This window comes from Haliotis asinina, chromosome 5 (genome assembly GCF_037392515.1).
Source record: "Haliotis asinina isolate JCU_RB_2024 chromosome 5, JCU_Hal_asi_v2, whole genome shotgun sequence".
Lineage (NCBI taxonomy): Eukaryota > Metazoa > Mollusca > Gastropoda > Lepetellida > Haliotidae > Haliotis > Haliotis asinina.
Genome location: NC_090284.1, coordinates 5,818,926 through 5,842,728, shown reverse-complemented (window position 1 = coordinate 5,842,728; position 23,803 = coordinate 5,818,926). Strand labels below are relative to the sequence as shown.

Here is a 23,803-nt window from a genome sequence, read left to right as displayed (position 1 = left end):
AGCACTGCCCACAAGGTTCACGGGCTGTCAGTTTACTTCAGGGAGAAGGAATGTAATCTAAAACATATGATGCTCCCATAAATGTGTTGTAGCTGAGGGAAATCTAGACAACTTTCAACTAGGACAGAAAAATGTATAAATGTATGTACAGGTATTATTTGGCATGACACCTCGATGATCATTTAGCAGTATCTGTGCTGTGATTGATAACAGAATGCTAGTGCCACATGATGAACTAATGTGATGAATATAATTTAACATTTTACAGAATCTGTCTGAGATATTGCTATGTTGTGGCACCATGATGAATGGAACCATGTTCTTATGGCAGCAGGATGAATCTTGCATCTCTATACATCCTGTTGCTCAATTTTACAGTATGTAGGCCTGCAATGGCTTTCACTGCTTGCCATTGACACTTTACTTTACTGTACAAAATGTGTGAAATTATATATTTACAGTCTGCAGCCAAGCTTTATAACAGAGCATTGCTGCCCTAATGTGTAGACCATAGTCCTCTAGTTATCGGAGAAAGTGTTCCTTTATAGGCCGTGGCTGAGGTTGTGATGGGGACCATGGTTGATTGTCCATCTATACCTGTGAAAGCCAATCCAGCTCAAATGGTGTTTACAGTTCTCCTACACTATACACCTATTTAGGGGAGTGTCTGTTTGGGGGATCTGTCCATGAGCTGATAATTCCTGCTAGTTATCACCGGGACCTCCAGGTTCAGCATAGCTGGTCAGATAAACCTTCCACTCAGGCCGAGTTGGGCTTGTAGTGTTGAAACCAGGGGGCTGTTGGTGGCGTTCACCTGTTGGTGTATTTACTTGAGGTAGTTTGTGAGTGGTACTGGAGCTCCACTCTCCCCAAGAATGTAACAATTTATACTTATTGTGTTTTCTTTGTCAGGTATATTTGACATTTAGTGATATACACACACTCCTGATTGTTTTAATTTCTGTGCGGATGGTTTAACAAAATGACAAACATTAGGAGTTATGGTAGGAATTTGGGGCAAGTGTTTCTCCTCAGCATGAAATATTTTTCAGGAAGGAAATTTAAAAGTATATTTGAAATCTTCAGTCATAATATTACATTAATATGCTTTATAAAGACAAATTAACATTGTAGAATTTCAAATGTCTTGGACTTGGCATGTCCTGTTTTAAAACTTACATTATTTTAAGATTCCAAATTTACTTTGAACAATAATTTAATGCAAGTTATTTCATATAGTTTGACATCCTGCAACATGGCTGTGTTTGGTGTTTGACTGTGTGACATTGTGTTTCCATGGTCCGATAATGTGAGCCTTGTGTTGAAATCCAACAGCAATAATGCCATGTAAAATAAGTCAGCTCAGTGAAAGATTTCAGTTATCAACAACACATGTCAGCTTCACCTGCGTATCTCTGCTGACATGATGATGTTCAGGACATGTCTGTGTAGAGATGTGCATGTCAGACATGACTGGCGGTAGGATGCACAGTTGTTGTACATATCAGGGGCCACATAGACATGATATCTTTGGGTTATCGCTGTACTTCAAAGGTTACCCACTGCCGTAAGGGGGATTTGTAGAGATTTTTACTGATAGCTTCTGATAATGTCTGATCTGTCCTTTGCTTTGTACATTGCGGTCACTGAGCCCTTGTAGCTTACAGTGATCTATTGTTGTGTTAGGTATTTATGTATGAAGCAAGTGGAAATCACATACTGAGGATGATGCAGTCCAAGTTTTTGTTTCACTATAACTGTGGCTGGACTGTATCCAGGTGTGGGGCCATGACATAGGTGACAATATTCTGTAAAGATTAGTGTTTGCTATGTAGTGAGTGAGAGAGGTTTTATGTATCTGTTACCAATACTCTAGTAACATTATAAAAGGATACACCAGAAATGGGCTTCACACTTTATGTGTATGTATCTCCCTGAACAATAAATCTAATTTTTATTGTTTGTTTTTTTTAAACAGTATTGATGTTTTGTTAAAATTATTCCTCAAAACTTATCCATTGGCACTGGAGCACATATAGCATTACATCTGAAAGACTTATGCTCATTTGGGTATCAGTGGGTCAGGAAATAGTGCTAGCAACAAAATGTCTGGAAATGTTGGCATTATCACTTAAAATAAAATCAGTATCACATGATCAATATCAGTGCAGCAAAGTCATTATCTACTGGAGGTGGTACTGGTTGTTATTACACATGTGAATTACAACTGATATCGCCTGGCCAAGTTATGTCCATTACTCATCATTGTACAATGAGGGGCTGGCGGCTATAATTAACGAGGAAGGATTGTGACCAAAATTAACACTGAAAGCCAAACTGGGTTAATAAGTTCACGATAGTCCAAGCGGAAATGAAACATCTGTTTCAAAAGATTGATATTCAGATATTTTTATCCTGTTTGTAGTGAGGTATGGCGAGTTACATTACAAAACTATTAGTAGTGGAGTTGTGATACTCACTTAATTGAAAAGGATAATTGATAACCACATTAAAATATTTGTCATACACATGATTGTTTTATCATGTAATGCAGAACTGAGTGAAATGACACATAACATTTTTCGGTGTTTTTTAGGAGACAGATTTCGATGAGTCAGTTGATGGTTGTTTGAATATTGTAATAGATTAAGTATTGAATCTGTCACTGCACTATTGAGAACTTTAGTGGGGGTGTCATGAAAATGCTATTAATCTATACTGCCTATTGATATGAAATCTGAAAGTTTTTCTGAGAGGTGACAGGTAATATAACTGATTCATTAAGCGAAAGGGGTTGCGTAGTCGCCAGCTTGGAGTCCAACTATTTCAATAAAAAGGATGACCTCAGGGTTGGACAAATATGTAATTAGTGGCAGATTATACAGTCTGTCTATTTCAGCTGGTGTCCAGGTAAATTGTTGAGGTCATTCCCAGTTCAGGTGTTAATTAACACACCTTGACCTCAGGTAAATACAGGTACTATGCTCCAGATCATGTTATATGCAATTGTCATCTGGCATGCTAATTGCTGTTGATTTGTCAAACAGAAATGACAGGTGTTATTGGTTTTGTGAAATTTACTGAGACAGGCTGCTTTGAAATTGTATATTATCTTTCCATTTTGTTTAATAAGATCATGATGTTCATATACATTTAGAAATCTGAATCTCATGCATCAAAGAACCACATTTGCTCATAATGTTACCATTTGTTGTTTCTCCATTTATGCTGTGGTTGTTTAAGTAAAGACATGAAAACTGTAAACATTTTGAAGCAAATTAAATGTAACTGTTGTTGGTTAGCTACAGTTGAAAAATCATAAGAATTCATTTGTATTCAGGTTTATGATGTGTTAATATGGCTTTTAGACTCAATATAATATTATTATTATTATAACATTGATTATTATCTAAATCTGTGGTGATCAAGAATGATTTTCCAGTAATTTCTCTTTCTTCATCAGCATATAAATATTGTTTGAAATAAGCGAGCTACAGAACCCTTAGGTCTATTGTATATTCTCTACATTGTCTATGATCAGCTGACTAAACATCTCATGTTTTGTATTTTCAGGTGAGTTTGTTGCCATAGGAAGCAGTGATCCGCTAGCACAGGGACCACCAGTGTTCAAGCAGGAGCCAGAGCCCAACTATTACGTGATGAAAAATAAACCTGTTACAATTACATGTAAAGCAACACCGGCAATTCAAATAACATTCAAATGTGCTGGGGCAGACGTATCACCAAAACAACAGACTAATTTAAAACTTGTTGATCAAGTGACTGCAATCAAGACGTTGCAGTCCAGCATCAAAGTCTCGAGAGAAGAAGTGGAGGAATACTACGGCTCAGATGGCTATCTGTGTCAGTGCTTTGCTTGGAATACTGTTCCTGGTTTTAGTGCCCCCAAGTCCAAGGAGAGTCGGAAGGGCCTTGTTGAAGTGGCATGTAAGTACTCGTTACATCATATATGACATATTTATCCTCTATACAACTTGTATTAGTGATACTGGTAGAGCTGGCTTACTTCCCTTCTGAACACCTGGTGTCACAGATGTTTGTGAAATTTTCCAGCAGTATTTTGCCTTTATAGCCAAAGGAATATGTTTGATATATTATCAAGATGACATTTACAGTCCTGAGAACAATGATAAATACTTGATGGGAGAAATTTTAAGTTTCAACCTTTTTGCAATTTATCTCCTACTATACTGAAAACTAAAAGAAATGCAACTCAGGCCCCTTGTCAAGTTTTTACATGGAAGACTTCAACATGAACGCTTACTTTAATGAGATTGCATTTTTCAAACATTGCATTTCTTTTGCTCTTCAGTATATTATTTATTAATGCATCAGAATTTGAATAAGTAGTTCTCTGATTCAAACTGGAAACTTTAAAATCTTTCAAATGATTCCCCACATGGATAGATTTTGAGATAAGAATAAGATAATGTTTGAACTTTTTGGTTGTTTATATGATGAAAGGTTAGTTACATCTGTGTGTTTTGCTCACTTTGTATGTGAAGCTGAACCACCAATCAGTACAGACTCTCCTTGGATTAAGATGTGCCTCATAGTCCTACTAGACTAGGAAGTGGAAATGTCTGTGAATCTGATGCTGCCTGCCTGTACATGCCTTGCCTCATGGGAAATAATGAACCCAAGGAGGACACTGGTAGAGGTGACCTTCATGGTCCAGGCGGATGTGCATCCTGATCACACATTAAGATATGTCATTCAGCATCAGAGAATTTGTGTGACTGACACAGAAGCTAGATACAGAAACAAGATAGTTCTGATCTGGGTCTCAGATCAGGAGTAATAAATATTATGGGTGATGTGTGTCAAAAGTGAGAAAAGTATACATGTTTTTTTTCATTCATGGCAGTTTTGGTCTGTCTACATGTGAATGAAGTGACAGAACAGTTTCTGTAACCAAAAGAAAAATTTTCCCCAAAGCACTCCACTGTACAAATTTGATTGTCACAAATATGACATAAATGACAGAACAAGCAGTCTCAAATATGTGGCAAAACAGATTCCAGTGGGCATATAATGCAAAATACCTGTAAAAATTATATGAATAAAAAATCAATGATGATATCAGGTGTTATGGAAGAATGAAACAGTGCCAACATCATGTGTTGGCGAACCATGCAGTTTCAGAAGCCTCATCGTCTGCTATTGTTGAATCAAATTCCCTGCCAGATACACATCTCTGTGATAAAATCATAACGATAATCATATAGTTTGTCTAACATGAAAAAAACATGCTATAAGCACCCATAATGCATTGTGCACATTGTTCTGTGTCTTGTACACATCTCTACACTGTCTTCCAGCACACTATGTGTATCACCACAGCCTTTCACTGATCTTTCAATGTGTCTGTCTCACAATGTTGATCACACTCTGTCACATATGATACACACTCGGGTCACCATCTTCACAATGTAAAGCCCTGATCATATCCTACAAGCAACAACACCACATAGTTCATACAATATTTATCAGCTGTGTATGCATCATATATGATCTATATACAAAGTACAACCTTTCACCTGACCCACACAGAATACCTACATACCCTCTCCCAGCATTGTTGCTTTGTTACCATTCCTGCATGAGCCTGGCAGCAGTTCTGAGATGCCTCAGTAAACTCATCACATGCTTACAAGCAATACCAGAAAGAAACATCAAAATGGCTAATGCTGGATACAACTGTAAGGTATTTCCTATTGGTCACGCTTCTCCAGGAATCTGTCGGAATTCAGCTACCTTGTCAAAGAGGAGAAAAGCTAACATGATAAAGACTATTGGCTATTTTGAATCGGTCCATTAAATGCTGTCAGAACAGTTTGTTGTAGTGCATGGCACAGAGTGCAGTTGTCGATGAGAATTCTGCGACTCTGACGTGCAGAAAATGACATACACTGACTATCTTCATATTTTCATGTTTCTGTGAGAGTGTCTTTTGAACAATCCTGGAAATGGCAAAATGTTATAGAAATAAAAATAGTCAATGACAGTAAATAACCAGCCTTGATTATCTGTGGAAACAGATTCTGTCTAGGTTTAACTGGAATATGGTTATTAAGGTGATTTGAATGGCTCAGTGAAGAACTGGGATGACACCAAGTGTTTGTGTGGAGGCAACATACACAGCCTAATGATAGCACCTTCCACTGACCTAAACCCAAATACAGAATATTCCAAATTGTCCAAGAATAGTAAAAACACATTCAGACAGTTAACATTTGCATCCATTTTCTAGATGGTGTTTTTGGATGTTTTTAAAAGTTTTTAAATATTCCCACCATGTTGTATGTACTCAGGGATGTCAAGTAGTCAAAATTGTTCGGAAATCTGATCTTTAACATATTTTCTTTGGACCAGAATAAAAAGCTGATAAAAGAATTTGAAATTGATCATGTTTAAACATGAATGAAACATTGGATACCACAGTTGTGGTTTTCTCCTCAACAACTTTCTGTAGGACCTCCTAATGTTTCTCAGTCTCAAGACAAAGATAGTTTAGTGTTTGCCTGGCTGAAAATCTTGGAGGTCTCCAAGTCAAGACCTTTGAAGATTGGGAAAAGATGTGCCAGGTTTTGGCAATGGCTCATTCTTGATTATTTGTCAGTGAAGTGTGAAAGGTGGTAGAAGATTACTCATGACTGGGTTAAATCAACCAGAAAAAAACCAGCCTCATTTTGCCTGAGTCTCACTCTCCCTTTATTAACTGCTCACTTCATTTTGTACCACTTCACAAATATTTCATTAATTTGTTTCAACTGGCTGGTGAAGAATAGCTTGATAGGAGAATCATCCTTCCTCCTTCCCTCCATTTGAGATCACTCTCTGTTTTAAGCCCATTCATTTATTCATTCTGTCATTTATTCAGAACAAATTCTGTGCAGGGAAGCAGTGCGTCGGTCTGTAAATATGAAACTGAGTTCAAGTTTGTTATGTTGTGATATAATGGCTGAAAACACTCCTTCAGTTTGATGTGTGAGGAGGCAGTGGTATTCCAGTACTTTGGCTTGTGGTTTATCTACTTCAGGCAGTACTTTCAAACATTTCAAATAAGTTGTAGACAAAACCTAGCCACTCTTTCGTAGTCTCTACCTCATTCAACATGCCTTTCAAACATCCATACATTTAAGTTTTTTGTCTTCTGGGACATTTCAGGCTTCCTAATATATCAGTCTGTTTTCTATTCGTTTTGTTTCTGTATCTCAGCAGATTGCCAAATCCATCTTGTTAGACAAGAACAAAGTTCCCAGACATGCCACTGACTTATAAAGCTCTCCTCAGCCCATGGCATCTGTGACACTTTGATTAAAAGACCCTGTTGGATGTTGGATAAATAAAATTAAAGGAACATTGACTGCTTATCCCATTGATTTATCTGAATGTGGTTTGACACTGGTGGATTCATGGCAAGTGACTAGTGCCCCTTTTTCCAATAGCTTCTGTGAACGCTACAAGTGTATTGCAATTGTTGTGCCGAGAATTGACACAGACACGGCCAATCAGTTGGCTGTTCCAATAAATCTACAGTGACTCAATGATTCTCAGAGACAAAGTACTCAACCATATTACTGGGTATTTGTTTCAATTGACAAATTGATCAGTGAGGAAATCACAACCACTACTGCACGAAGCTCTGTGTATCGGTAGACTTTGATTGCAACGTCTGTCAGGAGATTCAGCCAACACTGAAAGAAGTGTTTCAAATCTGCTGAGATCTGTTGGCTTCTTTAACGGATCTTTCCTAAAGTCGATGAGCTCAATTCTCGCCTGTTGATTGCCACAGCTCTGAAACACTCCATATGATGGAATGTCTGCTTCCTTCAGCTCTGTTTTCCTAACTGTATTTGTCAATTTAACTTCCTCAAGTATCACATGGAATTTGTATCGATCCTCACAGGAAGATTGGCAGAATCAAAGGGCAAGTAATCGGATGTTTATGTAAGTATAAGAGGTAAACATCAGCTCTGGACAAGGGGCGGATCAAGGATTATTGGCAAATCGATCAGACTGTGGGTATTGTTATGGATGAAGTGGAGTCTTCTCAATGATCAATTTCCTCAACAGTCTTCTGCCTAATTTAATCGGCTCGCAAGCCCAAGGCAGCATAGACTGCAATGAAGGTGTAGCGTTGATAGTAGAGGGCTGTGTCGATACCAGGCTTGTAGCACCCTATGTACACTCGATATGTCAGTGTTTGAGCAAGAAAAGGCAAACCAAATTACATTGTGTGTTGGTGCATCTGATTCCTTGATTACAGTCCTTAGCTGGAATTGGAATGAAACTTCAGAGAATATAGGGATTTGGTAGATGAGGACTGGGTAACTGAATAGGGTCGGTAGTTCATGGGTTGATTATATACCTTGCTTCTGTTTCAACCGTGGTCCTGGGGCCCAGCTGAAGCTTCCAGGTCATTACACCTATTTAGACCAGGGCTCACAGCAACAGGTCCCAAGAATGATCCATGCTGGTATTCGGTATCTCTGGTTCTGACTCAGAAACAGGATTTCAGCTCAGGCATTAGTGGATTTTGTAACTTGCTGAAACAGACATGGACTGATGTGGTCATAAATTCATGGTTCTTTGTGTGGAAGATTGATTGCTTTGCTCTGTTGTATGCTTGACTTGCTTTCTTGATTGTTCCGGGAGAGACTCATCAATAGGATTTTACAGACAGTGTATTGGAGCTGAGATTCATGCTGTAGGTTGTCTTACTCTTTTCTTATAGTTGTTCAATTATTCTCCTTACCACCTTTCTGCCATCTGAACCTATCCTTCTGTCGACGTTTAGCAACATCTCACCTTCCATATTGCACATCTCTTTTATAGCTGCAAAAGACCTCATTCACTTACCTATTAACTGTCCTCTCCCTACCAATCTGCACACCAACATTCCTGTAGATTTTATGCTATATATGTATGTATGTACGTACTTGTTCCCACCAATCCATGTTTCTGCCTCCCTACCTTCTCAACAGTGCCTACTATCTACTTTCCTACCTATCTATCTGTCTACTTTAATCACTTCTCCAGCCAAACCCCTGCTCCACCTGGCTGTCCTTGCCACCCCAACCCTCCACCTGCTGGCTCCCCTCCCCCGCGTGACTTCATGTATGTGACACATGTCCTCACCCTCCTCCGTTCTATCCAGTAATCACTGGGAGTTATCACCTTCTTGGTCCAGTAATCTCCAGCAAGTCACACGATAATTGATTGTCTCTACCCATCCATTCCTGCGGATATTTCCCATGGTGGCTGGCTTTATGGCGAGATGTATATGGAAATGACTCGCATCTCATCTGGATTCACATAAAACAAGTCCAAATTTATTGATAATCCTTCAGAAAGTACACATCAGAGATCATGACAGAGACACATCAATTCCTTTATGATTTAGATCCCTCACGGGACACAACACTACATTATTTCCAGCCAGTGTCCATTGTCAGCACATGTCAATGTATTTTCCAGACTTTCACAACATTCGTTCATACCTGATACATAAAAAAAAAAATTAAAAAAATTGTTTAGCTGTTGACTTCAAAGTTTTTTTTGTATGTTATAAATCTTTCCTTTTTTATCCCATGTGGATTGTGAATAGAATTAACAGGCTACATTTTTCACATGAACAGCAGAAACTGCCCCTTATGGTGTGATATTCTTTTATACATACCATCTATTACTGTGACACGTATAATTTATAGTGGGCACCTGTGATAGTGTGTGTATGGTTAACTCCCTTGAGAAGTACTATCGTTACAGGGAATGTCTGCCTTCTTCAGGGATTAGTGTTTTGTTCAGGAGATGTGTAAAAACTCCACCCAGCTTGTCTATGTAGATCTGTGTTTATCAAGTGTGCTTTAATCACAGCTGTAACTGACTTGCTGAAAGATGGGATTTTCTAATGATACAGTCTGCATGATTGAAGTGTAATGACTGGCTTGTGATACAATGTTCAGCAGCCTCCCTTTGTGCGGCCTGATTATAGAGGAGATGAAAAGAACTGGGTCTCTCCTGCATTATTGAGCTGGTGTATACCTACCTCTTTCATTTGTCAGACACTGACACACATTGCAGAAATGTCTATCTGACAACAAAGGGAAGGCTCGTCAATTTCATTCTGAATAAAACTGATGATAGTGCATTACTGGTGCATTACTGGTGTATTTATGGGAATTGAAAACGATGATATGGCGTTTTTTATCATCTGGATTATTCCAGGAATAATTTGATTTTATAAGATGTGACAGATATTCTTTGATGTTATACAAGTTGTGTGTTTGGGATTCATTATGCACATTTTTTACAAAAATGTCCTTCATAATTTAAAAATACTTCATAGATTAATTCAAGAAATGACTAACAAAACATTAAAAATATTGTATTTTGTGGGCAAAGAAAGTCAGATTTTGTAACTTTGATAATGCATGTGTTTAGCCTACATTTTCAAAGGGAAGGATGCTTGTTAATTTCTGGCATGTAAGAGTACAGGTTGACATGTACCAGCATCACAGAGAGATGGAAATGCCAGTTGTTTTCCATGTATTTACAGCCCATTTGATCTGAGTCATTGCCAGCCATGGAAATAATGCAATTGGCTCATGATTAGAAAATAAACAAGAAATTTTGTTTGTTTTGCAAGCTCCCAAGAGTGGACCTTGTAAGAGAAATTTATTTGAAATAAAAGCAATGTTACACTTGTTTAACATCAGAAATTTTTTCAGTAAACGGAAAGGGTTATCGTGGTGGCTTTGAAACATTCCATAGGGACATGTTTGTACAAGAGTCAATCAGCTTGGAGGTTAAAGCTGGAATAAAATCATCTTTGTTAATGATGTAATGATATTGCAGCTTTGTGAATAATATATGAGAATCTATGCTTTTATAAATGTTTGGATATTAAATTCTTGAGTTTTAAAGCTTTCTTGAAGTAATTTTGAACTGACGATCAATGATTTAGTGCTGGTAACAACCAAGGATATGGTGGTGTACTGATGGGTTGTGACTGTGATACTTTGAGGAAGGAAATCTATCACACCTGAAGGATGTTTGTGGCATTATCACTAATAGTTCCAAACATGGATATTTTGGTTGATTGATTGATTTGTATTGATTTACCTTGTTAATATTCTACTTTTTACCGTTACATTTGAAGTTTCTCAAATATTTGAGGAGACCCATTATCTCCATGTTGATGTGGAGCTGATTCACGAATTTCGGTGTAAAATATTTGTTTGTGAATGAATGAGTAAGATTTGATGCTGTTTTAGTCATATCACAGTGGGCCATAGTAATGTCCCAAAACACCTTGCTGAATATTACAAGTCTCTGAGTTTGTTGCTAGTTCAGCTTGAGGAAAACAAATATATATTTTACATTTTCTGTCAGTTTTATTAGGTTTCATGCAATTGGCGGCTAGAACTGGTTCAGAATTATAGAACTGGTTCACATATATAGGTCAAAGAGGACAATTGGAATTTGTCCTCCCTCCATGCCCTCCATACAGTTTAGTTGTCGCAGGCTACTGGGCTAGTCATGAATTTAAAAAATTACAGATAAGAACCATTCTTCTTCAACGTTTTTTGAACCTATTGCCCAGTCATGGCTAACATCAATATCACCTGAATTCCTTCATGGTGGATATACCATGTCATTTTCATTACAACAAACTACACTTGACTCTTTACTGAGTAAAAACAAGGGCTATGTTGCTCTGCAGATATTTTGTCTGCATTGCTGTTGTGGTGTGAATCAGGCCGCAGACAGTAAAGCATCAGCAAAACTTGAAGAAATGTGAAATGTGCAGATATGTGCATCTGTTAGTAATACTTCCAGTATTTTATTGCTCAAAAAATGATATTTTCTGATTACCAAATCATTAACTATGGAACATGAAACTTATATTATATACATACATGATATTTTCAGCACAACTTATTGCATACATTTATAAAATATTGTTGTTTTTGTTATTTAGGATGAGACTATGTAAATGACAAGGTTTTGCATGGTTGATGTAATATTTAAGAAATATGTGTTTTTGGACCAGGGAATTGTGAGACAGAGATGGAATTTATGTAGTAGGTGAGACGTGAAAAGAACGTCTCTGAAGGATGACTCGGTCTGCACCATTTGATAGGAATGAACACAACTGGTTTTTTTTATATATTACTCAGCGGAATAAATGGAAGCACATTTCATCCTCATAAATATTGCATCTGTCATTATAAGTAAGTAGGTAAGAAAGTGAAAGTTACCTCATCACTGATATTTGGACTACCGTATTTGACATACCACAGGCACCAGGCATTTAGAAATCATGCAAATTAGGTGCTTTTTAAAGCCATTCACAACAACTGAACTGGCTTTCAGAGATCAAGGGATAGCGAATGAACTTTTTTATGTTTCTGTTGACAGTTTCTAATTTGTAAGTTTATTGTTTACTGCGGCACCCAGGAATATTCAAACTATTTGGCAGCAGTTAGATTTTGTAATCTGTACACAATGCAGCCTTTTCAGTCTCAGCCAGGGTTCACTTAAATTGATTGAAGATTTGGTTAGACGTAGGTCAGGGTGCTAAAAACAGTGAATATGGTAACGGTCATACGCTTCTAGTTTGAACACATTGTTATTGAGGATGTGTCTGTTAAACGCCTCGTGGCATCAGTGATTTTCTTTCATCCTGTCCAGATGAATCTGTTTTGAAAAAAAAAATCAAGCTTAGTGTTGACCTTTGACATCATGACAGGAAATTTATGCTCATGATTTTTGTGCTCTATATTTAGATTTATTTTGTCATTATGATTATTTTCAGATTTGAAAAAGCGCTTCCAAAGGGAGCCAATGAGCATGAATGTGGAGATCGAATCATCTGCTGAGTTGCAGTGTCTACCACCAGACGGAAAGCCATTGCCACAGGTATGGTCAAATCACAATCAGAGAAACATGAAAGGAAATATGTATTGAACTTCATATAACATTTCCCATTTAAAGACACATTACTTACATTTTCGGTAAGCGTGAGGCAAACAATATAGCATGAAATTTTTCATAATGTATTAAAGGAATATATTTTGAACAGTTCTTCTACAGATATTGTTAATAGATTTCAAAACAATAGAGTATGTTTTGATATAGAGATATGGTATCTGTAGATATCGGGAAGGCAGACAGACATCCAAGACAAAATCTTAAACATTTGCCATTCAGAGTCACATGGGAAATGGCCCCAGACATGGGGTTTTGATGGAAAATTTTTACAAAACATAAACCTTCCTTCCTGTCTAAACTAGTTGAGATCAAAGTGAAAATATTCGTAGTTGAGAGATTGACTAGGGGTCTTCAGAGTTGAACATGCAGGGTAGATGTTATCTGATGCAGAATCCAGTCAGTATGGAAGACCGAAGTCTTGACTGTGGGAAACAGAAAGAGAATATGTTGTGCAGATGTGAGGGCAGATTGTGCTTCTCTGCTCTTTATGGAGCCTTACACTATTGTAATTCTTGTCTGTCCCTTGCCTGCATTCTTCTTTTAATTATTTTGCATATTTGTCTTGGAGCAGAATCATAAATCTTATCAAGACCCAGCACAAACACACCATCTTGCCTCTCTATCAGGCCTCTAGCTTTTATGCCGTCTGCAAGTTAACTGTGGCGATGATGTAGTAAAACAACGTTCATGATGCATCCTCTCTGTGTGTTGAGACTCTCTCTGTGTGTTGAGACTCATGTATTACCACACATTAGCCCATCTGCAGCCCGGAGTCCTTAGTCATACCTTTACTGCAAGAATCTGGAAAATACTCCTGCAATCAATTAGGAAAAATATTTCTCAGCTACGGGTCAATGAGTTTGGGATCAAAATTAATTTCTTTATGAATAAAGAGTATGTATTTAGTGGTATAGGCCCAGACATTGAATATAACTTGGAGATGAAACACTGCCTCTCTGTATTATCTTAGGAATTTGGCTGATAATTTACATTCAGAGGGAAAGAGAAATCTTTTCCAAAACTTCTACTCTTAGTGCTGGTGGAGGGAGCATGCTAGATCCATGTATTGGAGGTCATTCCAGCTTGTATTGCTTGTATATGAACCAGTCCTTACAGTCCATCATGCCTCTCTATGGGAGTGGTCAGCTCAATTTTTTATACTGCATCTCCACAATAACTCCTCATACTTCTCTCGTGCTCTGCTCCTCCATAAACACAATATCTCTCCAAATTTAGCCAACAGATTCAAGTTGCATGAAAGTGTCTCTCAAGTTATAGACTTGTGTGTTGTCAAAAATAGTGCTTTGTTGTACTTGGATGAATTGAAGTTTTCATGTATATGATTCTGAATATCTGTATTCATAAAAGTGTGAGACATTATGCTTATTGAAATGATTTTACAAGGATGTCAATGCTGTTTCAAACTGTACAGACATAGAATAGATTGGCAAAAGAATCAATTTCAATTTTACAAAATCATGGTTTTTTTTTAATTCTTTACTCCAGCAAGTTAATCGGTAAACTGAAAAAGATTATTACTGAATGCCTTTCAGGGACCTATCATGGCTGTGGCTGATGGGTGAACATATCTATTATTCATGCATATACAAATCATGTGATATTTGAAAAACCATTCCAGATTGCTGGCGACTTCTTTGTGTGATGTGTTTTGTTGTGATTATCAGCTGAAAATTGAACATTATGTAAAAGGAAGTTTGGACACACTTGGTTGTGTTGTATCAGGCTTGTAATTACAGTTTGGGTTGAGAACAATTTCAGGCAAACCAATCCCTGTGAATGGGATGGAAAACATTTTGTTGTTTAAATATTGTGACAAGTCTTGGAGTTAATCTGTGATTCCCGGTGATCAGTCTGAAATAGTTGCTGGTATGAATTAGAAACACCCTGTCATGAAACTGCATGCTCTCTTGTGACATTCACAGCACTGACATAGTATGGATATTGTGTTTAGATTGACTACGTAGGGTTCCTCTTTGCTACAAAGCTAATATGCAAGGCAAGAAATAAAAAAAACTTCATTAAAGCAAGACTAATGATGGACTATATCTTCACATAAAAATAAATAATTGATTTGGTTATCTTTTGTTAAGCAAAGAGCATCAGTCAGAAAACAATAATAATGATTAATTAAACCCTTACAAGTCTTTTCATATTTTTCTTTGTGCAAATATTTTTATGGCTTGTGAGTCACATCACTATGTTTTATTGCTCTGAATGTCCCCTCCAGCCTGAGCTAGTTAGGAATTAGCAAGGAAACAATAGGATATTGCAAAGTTTCACTCCCCCATAAAATGGGGAAGCTCACTAGTTGTTGTGTTTTACTTGGCTAAGGGTATAAAAACTCCAGGATCATGCATGTTTTAAGCTTTCATGAAGTTCTTGATGACAAGATGACAGATTGGCTTGACAGGGGTACATTCTACACAACTAATGGAAACTAATCAGATTTTTTTCTGCAAAACCAAATGTGGGACAATGCAAGTTTCAAGATGAGATTTCTTGAAAATTTGGTAAGAAATATTGTTTTTGTGAAATGTCTACATGAAACGGATCTGAAGACTGATATTTGCAATTTGTGTGTTTTGAAATACTTTAAAGTTTTAATGGTTATCTGTATGAGGTTATTGAAACCGTGCATTTTAGTGAACTTTCCACCATTTTAGTCATGGAGCAGTTGTTGTTTTACTAATTTGTTATAAAATGAATATTCTAGTTTAGTTAACTGCTGAACCAATCTAAAATATTGAAGTTCACTGCTCTGTGCAGTTAGTTCTGGGACTAAATACACATAAGTCAGTTTGGAATTAAATATAAACTAAACATGCTGAAGTAGTTCAAATCTTTGTACAAGGTACAAGTTTGTACTGAACACAATGAGTAACCATGACTGTTTGCCACTGTTAATGATGTGGGCGGTAAGCTTTGCTTTCAATTCCCATGTTGATCTTACACAAGGTTTGGAACGTAGATATACACATGTCACACACTGACTATCACTTCTCTTCCACACAGTCCCCTAATCTAACCCCTGTCTAACCCCAAATGAGCAGTTGGTTTGGGGTTTGGTTATTCAGGTGGTGAGTGATGTTGGACTTAGAACAGGCATTAACTGCCTTCAATGTTTAAAACTTACTTAAAGCACAAACATCAATGTCAGCTGTCAATTTGCACCCTCCCCTAGCTTACCTTGATAATTAACGACCAGGTGCACAGGTAGATGTGTTCGTTCCCATAGTATACAATACAGAATTTCGTAGATAACTTATGAAGTGTCCATCATCCGTAACAGAAGTGTCATATGGCCATAGTTACATTACAATAGGTCATATCAAATGGCGTGTAAAATGCTACCTTCTTCGTTTACCTGTCCTAATGATATTTTGGAATCCAGGTGTATATTGTCCTCCTCCTTGTGATAAATACCTGGCTGTTACAACCGTCAGGTAGAAGACAGGCGAAATGTCAATTGATCAGCGATCATGGAGGAAGGATTGAGTGTAGACGTTGGAGACCATTGTGAAGGACAACATGAAAGAAAATATTCATTATTGGAAAACTGATATTTTGGGTAGAGTTCCAAGATTAGAATGTGTTAAAACCATGTATCATAATGGATTCTGCAGTCTTTGTAGCTTGATCTTAGTTTTGTTAGGGAGAAGGGGTGCAGAGATTATCTGATGTTCGTCCAGGGTTCATCCTCAGATGACAAGTTTCTGAGTATATTTTCATTGAACACTAAGAGATGCAACCTTAACAGTTTTGATGGTTATATTATGTGTTCAGAGTAACAATTAATATCACCTTTAATATGTTACAGCCTAACTGGAAGAACACTGTGGCAAATGTTCAAAGTCTAATATCATTTAGGTGATTTTTCTGGTAGCAGCTAGCCGACTACAGTATGATTAAGCGTTAATTCAAGTGAAAAGTCATAAAAGAATGCCACACATTTAACTTCTACAAAAATGGGGCTTAAAAGTTATTTTATCAAATTGTGTGGGATGTAAATTTAATTCTTTTTTTAATTTTTGAGATAAGACTGGATTTCTTAACAGAAATATGACAGCATATATCCATAAATATTCCATCAAAAACATGGCCGAGATTAAAAAGTATGTTTTGTTGGACAGGTCTCAGCATGGCTTCAGGCAGTAGTGGAGATAAATTCCAGCTATCTTCTTTATTTATTTCTTTGACACTTCCTTTCTAAATTTAAACACTGAAAATGATAGATAATTCTGAAATGTAGTTCTAAGCGAATATAAAATATTCTGACAACCAGTGTGGATTGAGTCTTTTCAGGTTCACTACCAAGATGTTATATGTAAGTAGCGTTAGGAAGGTAGTTGTTCAGTCTATAAAAAAGGATTGTTTTTAGATAAAAAAAAAGCTTCCTCAATTCATGCAACAAGGTGAAAATTAGATATTAACATGCATTTCCATTATCCCAAAACGTTAATTGTTCGGATACCTTAACATTTTTTCACTGATATTTGTTTTAAAAGTTTTTAAATACTTGTTATAAAGGAATAGACTTACTGAAAACCTCTGTATACATCTCAATCCCTTCATGCTGAGCATACATGGGTAAGTTAAAAGCCTATTCATAGTGAAGGAAATAAAAGCCTTTCACAGTAGGTATGAGATTCAAATATGGTGCCCTGTTGAAAAGTGTACCTAACAACAAGTTGTTTCTTGTCTGAATGGAAAAATATTGAATGAGGAGATTCCATTCACCATGATAAATGGATAATATTGGTGGAAAATATGTTTTAAAAATTTTGGAGCTGAGTGACATATATTTACAGGCAGATATTATGGGAGATTTAATGGCATGGGTTTTGCGTTTATGTTTAGTCCTGTGGAGAAAATCATTTCAACCACTCAAATGGCTGATAAAGGCTGCCATTTTAGTAATTCATCTTTAATAGCTCATTAAATACTGAAAAGAAGAAAAAAAAATTTGATATCAAAAGTTATTATTTTGCTGAACACTTGTTTTTTTAACTTATTTTCCTATGTATTCCTACTGAATTTATACACCTTCTCCTTTGTTTTCATTTAAATTCTAAACATTTTCCTTTACTACTGTATTCAGAGCAAATGTGTCAGTTCATTTTACATTCAGGGACTCCTGGAATTTTCTAAGGTGGCTGGTCAAAAAAAATTCCCAAGATTTATTTGCTTGAAAAACGGAGAAAATTGAACCTCTTAAAATAATTTTAGCACCACATTTGGTCCCTTAGACCAACATTTCCTCAATCTAATCCATTTCCCATCCAATCTCTCCTGTACAAAACTGGTGTGTGTGTGTCATGTTGGGCTGGCAGCCGGGACAGGAGGAACAGGTGTGGTGGGCACCCCTGACAGATACATGCCTTCGGTTGGAGAAAGTTACCAATAAACTTGAAAACACAAACTTTATTTGGCAAGAATCATGCAGCCAGTTCACTTTTTATTGTCCAAATATACAACTGGTGATACTTAATTGCACTTCATAAAATTTCTTAAAAGGATATATATTTTATGATGTGATACCAAAATCTAAAATTTGGCAATGTCAAAATTGGTGAATTGATGTGAAAAGATGTAAAATGTTTCAAGCTTTAAGGGAAATTTCGGAATGGAAGTTGAACTTTGAACTTTGAAATTTGAATGTGTTGTTTGTGCTAATATTTACTAATGACTTATGCTCCTGTCTGTAATAGAAAGGTACTTCATACATTGTTTAGTACTTGAATCCTTTTTTAGAACATTGGTACTATGTTAAAGCTTTCAGGGAAAATTTTTAGCGATGATATTGTTTTTCAGTAGTTTACTGAAAATGCCTGCTTTGAAAACCCACATATAATCGCATACCACAGTAAGTTTAACATCTATTAAAGAGTTAATTGTGTACTTGACCCCTGGTGGTTTTCTGATAATGTCTAAAGTCAGTGTCAACATGACTGCACCCCAGGAATTGATTGAAGTTAATTCCATTTCCAGTGTTAGCTATTGCCCCTGCCCTAACAGGTGTAGGTTTCATTTGTGATATACCTATATCAATAAGCAAATGATATGGCTAACGAGGCCACTGGGATGACTTGTTAAGTCTTTGTATGGTCACACCTGGATTGTATGATCAGTGGTTTTAGAATACTGCTCAGACATTTCCGAATGGAAACAGAAAACCCCTAGACACATTGAATCTAGATTTTCTTTTTTATTTTACAAGTTTAAAATATATTTATAATATTTTGTAGTATAAAAAGTAGTTTTATAAGACCATGAGTTTTGTTGGTATTCCATCAACAACAGGAGAAATGAAATTTATAAGTAATTACGTGTATCATATGAAGAAATGTTGATGTTTTCAATAATCTGCCCAGAAATAAATCTCTTGAGGTATTACTGAAGTGTATTTAATCTCGTCAAAGGAGAGAAATAGACAACAATGCTTTATACTTTCAATAGCTGAAATATAATAATGGTTGACAGTCAAGATTTATTATCAAAGTGTCGATATGGAAGAAGTGTAGATTTTGTACTTGCATAATTTATTCAATGCTTTGAACAGTCAGTCGAGTGCATATTATGTTTACATAAACAAATGTAAATAGTTAATTTGGTAAGAGCTTGTGTACTTAACTTAGAAACAGCTGAGCTGCTAAGAAAAATATAATGGTTGCAATTTAAGAGTTCAGTAATTAGATGTAAGCAGGTTTGAATTGCCACTCATATCTGCTCTAAAGCAAATAGTAATGCAGGCTTGTAATAGGACCTCACAAGTTTTCATAAGCTTTTGTTAAAGGCAATTAATTCTTCATTATCCCAGTAACATCTGTGAAGAGAGGAAGCAGTGAAAAGGTGTTGTTTATAAGGTGAAATTGAAGCCAAAGTGTTTTTCCACTAAGAACACTTTCATGATGTAATACTGTCATCACAGTTTGCCATTTCAAAGTTACAGGCGGCTGATGCACATCAAGGTCACAGTTAAGGGTCATTCATTTTTTAAAAAGGATAAAAGATATATGAAACGTGCCTATAAAGCCTAGAAATCATTTTAAGATATGGGACTTATTTTGAAGGGGGATTCCTTTGATATTGTGCACCTGATTGTTGCTGGCTTTGAATTAAGGGTAAAGTTAGGGTTTGGGTGGTATTCTTGGAAAGTTTATGTGCAGGTGTAGGTTGTGCCATGGTGTTGAAGCAGTTGGGGGTGGGGGGTGGGGGATATTAATGGAGGGAGGAAAGGGACTGACAGAAGTGAAAACGGACTAGGATAAAATGCTCTGGAGAGAGTTGTGTTGTGCATTGCTTTGAAAAGCATTTGTGTTATATCATGGTGTTTCAGCATCATGTGGTGTGTGAACGTGCAGTAACACAGGTCATATCCATCAACCATTTGGATTAAGGAGGCAGTAGGGTAGCCATGTGGTTAAAGTGTGTGCTTGTTCTTCACACTGATAAACAGGTTTGATTCCCTGTATGGGGAGATTTTTGCTGCTTCTCCTCCCATGAACATTGGTAAATATTAACACATTTAGGTAGAAAACAACATTAGCGACATTGGTGCTGACAAACCATTGGTCATTATTTGGAGATTCAAATCCACAATCATGGGAGATAATAGCTAAGTGCTCCATAAACATATGAAGATGGTTCCTGTTGAATAATGACTAAGTAATTTACGTATGGGTAATTGGATTTGTGATTTCAGAGACCCATTTACTGAAGACATGTTGAAGTGTTCCTAAGGGAACTGGTAGCAGACGATTATATTGACATAGCTAACACTTTTTTACCATTGCATATCGTGGGAATTGTCAGACAAGCTAGACATCTAAAATAGTTTTAAAAAACATTTGCAGATTAATGTCTACATTATTATTTGAAAATGTCAGTAATGTAATGAATCAGAAGTTATGTGATTTAACTTCTGTTCTATTTATATTTGAAAGAAACTAATGTTTAGAATTATCTTGTCAGAAGAATAGCTAAAATTTCTGACACAGAAACAAAATATTGAGCTCTTGATTAGAGTGCAACATGTATATGTATGATCCGTAACAGTGGGTAAGATATAAATCCTATTGAAATCAATTATGTTATTCACATAAAGAGGCTTTGTGGAAGGAAATGATTAAATCTCAAATCAGTTGAAGATGCCAGAGACCATTTATTTTTCTTATCAGTGGTCCCCTTTAACACTGCTCCCAGACTGTGTGAGGCTGAATATATTGGCCATTGAGACGATTGCTTGAAACATTTGGAGATCAATAATGTTTGGCATGGAGTAAGTAGACAAAGTTGTGGAAATAATTCAATTTGTCTGGGGTCCTTTGAGACTATAAGTGTGACATTTAGTAGATTTAATTAATCTTGTTGATCTTGCAGGTTTTTTGGCTGAAAGACGGGATACAGATCAACACGAAGGAAATGAATTTCATCATATCGAGCGAAGGCAGCCTGCTCATCAGCCAGGCTCGTCTTAAAGACACGGGCAACTATACTTGTGGTGCCACCAATCCTGCAAGTCGGCGCCTCAGTGAATCTGCCGTATTAACCGTCTATGGTAAGACACCCAGAAACCTGACTTTAGGACTCTTTTGGAATCATCAGACTCTGAGAATATAATTATATGTCCCCAATTGTCACATCTTTGTCGTGTTTTGTCACCACTAATCGACTTAGTGAGACTTTTTGTCTGTCCACCATTTTCATTTACAGCTGACCAAGACTCTGATTAAATTCTGCAGTGCTAATTAACAAGAGTCCTTGAACACGTGGCTCATGTTGATCCCATTATTTTGGTATCATCAACATCAGCATCACAGAAGACATTGTTATCTGCATGCTCCAGACACAAAGTGATGTGTTTAGTTAAAAGGTTTCTTTATAAATACTTTAAGTACATTCTTATGAAATGTGAAGCTACTTGAAACTTGACTGAGTGACAGTCAGTATGTATTACACCAGAATCTGTCAACTATTTGTAGTAAACATTCTTCTGCTTGGTCACAAATCATTTCCACATGAAAAACACATTTGTCAGTTTTATTAGTTCTTGGATGGAAAGTTTTAATGCAAAAGTATACTTTTGTATTCTGTAATTCTATTAAAGAATGTTTATTTTTCATTATTTGTTTTATATTCCTTTGTATTGAACCGCAGTGTGAAAGATTTGTAACTGACAGTAAATAATGTCAACTTGTTGGGTGAAGTTAATGAAAACTATAAAATTGAAAAATGTTTACCAAATCTTGAAATCGACACTGGAATAATTCCCCCAAGTATGTTCCTTCTCTTCGGCTCAACACCATTACTGTCAGGAACCTTGAATGATATGTTTAATCCACATTCTGCCACAGAGAGTGAAATTACTGGGATTTTTTGCCTTCCATTGTTTACAAAAGAGAAGAGATAAATTGCGTCATGTGACGCCTCAGCTTGTCCGAATGTTTTAATGTTCAAGGGCCAAAACTGATAAAAAGGCAAAAAAAGCCTTGGTGATGTATTTTGGCAATATAGAGCCTAGCATTTATCATGAATTTGTTTATAAGTGAGACTTAACCAGAGATGGCTAAAGGGTGATAGCAAAACACAGGCTATGGGTGGTGACCATGCTCACAGAAAACCTTAATCTTGACTGTCATTTTTTTTTGTATTTCCTATGAAATATGTTATCATAATCTGCTGTCGAAGATGGATTCTGTGTGAACAATCTTTGAAATGGAAGAAAGACTCAAGACTCAGGCGGTACAAAGATTATCAATTGTTTTCCTTATTTGAGGTTTCGGATGTGAAATTTGTGTAAACATGGGTGTTTGATACTGTAGTTTGTAAGAGCGTTGAGAGGTGGCAGTGCCCACTTTGGTGAAAGGAAAACATGTGAGATAGGAAGCTTTATCATGTTTATACCACCCTTTGTGACTGATGGAGAACACTGGTAAAGTGGTTAGTGCAGTCAACTGTCACACTTAATGACTTGGTTCTATTCCATAAATATAGAGTGTAGTTTGGGCGTACCTAGTCATAATTCTTTAAGAGATGTTTACCCAGTCCCTTTACCTGACATGTGTAACATATCAGAATATATCTACCAAATGAACTTAATGCTTTTCAGAAGTTATTTCATGGAACTTGGATATGTTTCGATAAATCATGATTCTTCTCAAGGAATTATGTTGTTTTTCGTGTTAATGTTTATGAGTATTTAAGTATGTGGTCTTAATGTAATGGGGAGTAAGTGAATTTCAGTAAGGGAGATGAATAGCTTAGTTGGTGATGTGTTTTCTTCAGGGCGGTTATGGTTACAGATACGGTTTGATTCCTGAAATAAGTACACCCAAGCATTTAGAAAGCTGCAAGAGAGATATGAACTGTCTACAAGTTTACTTATCTCTTCACAGTGAATGGCGGTTGGTCAACGTGGAGTTCATGGACAGACTGTTCGGCAAAGTGTGGCAAGGGAAAGCAGCGCCGTACTCGCACCTGCACCAACCCCGCCCCCCTGAACGGCGGCAACATCTGCGGTGGGGAAGCTGTACAGCAGAGTTCCTGCACTGCCATTTGTCCAGGTGAGAAGACAGCATCCTCCATAGCTGTCTAGTTTAACTCAATAGTTAGTAGGAGTGTGTCCATTCTAGTTTGTATCCCATTGAGGAGAATGTCACGTGGTAGGGGTTACTTAAGAGAATGGCTCTCTTGTTTGCAGATGATGCAAACCCTAACACAAGTATCTCCCTCTAGTCTTCATCAGGAAGATTAAGTCTGA

General features: G+C 36.8%; 1 protein-coding gene across 6 annotated transcripts in view; it reads left to right on the top strand.

Annotated features, from left to right (window-relative positions):
* The window catches only part of LOC137283503 (netrin receptor UNC5C-like), a 352,179-nt gene that overhangs the window by 283,571 nt on the left and 44,805 nt on the right, over nucleotides 1-23,803 (top strand). For all 6 annotated transcript variants that reach the window (XM_067815037.1, XM_067815043.1, XM_067815041.1 and 3 more), the window contains 4 exons: nucleotides 3,574-3,948; nucleotides 12,848-12,951; nucleotides 21,424-21,601; nucleotides 23,439-23,606. In XM_067815037.1, the coding sequence (XP_067671138.1) occupies nucleotides 3,574-3,948; nucleotides 12,848-12,951; nucleotides 21,424-21,601; nucleotides 23,439-23,606 (825 nt within the window). The remainder of the gene's footprint in view (nucleotides 1-3,573; nucleotides 3,949-12,847; nucleotides 12,952-21,423; nucleotides 21,602-23,438; nucleotides 23,607-23,803) is intronic.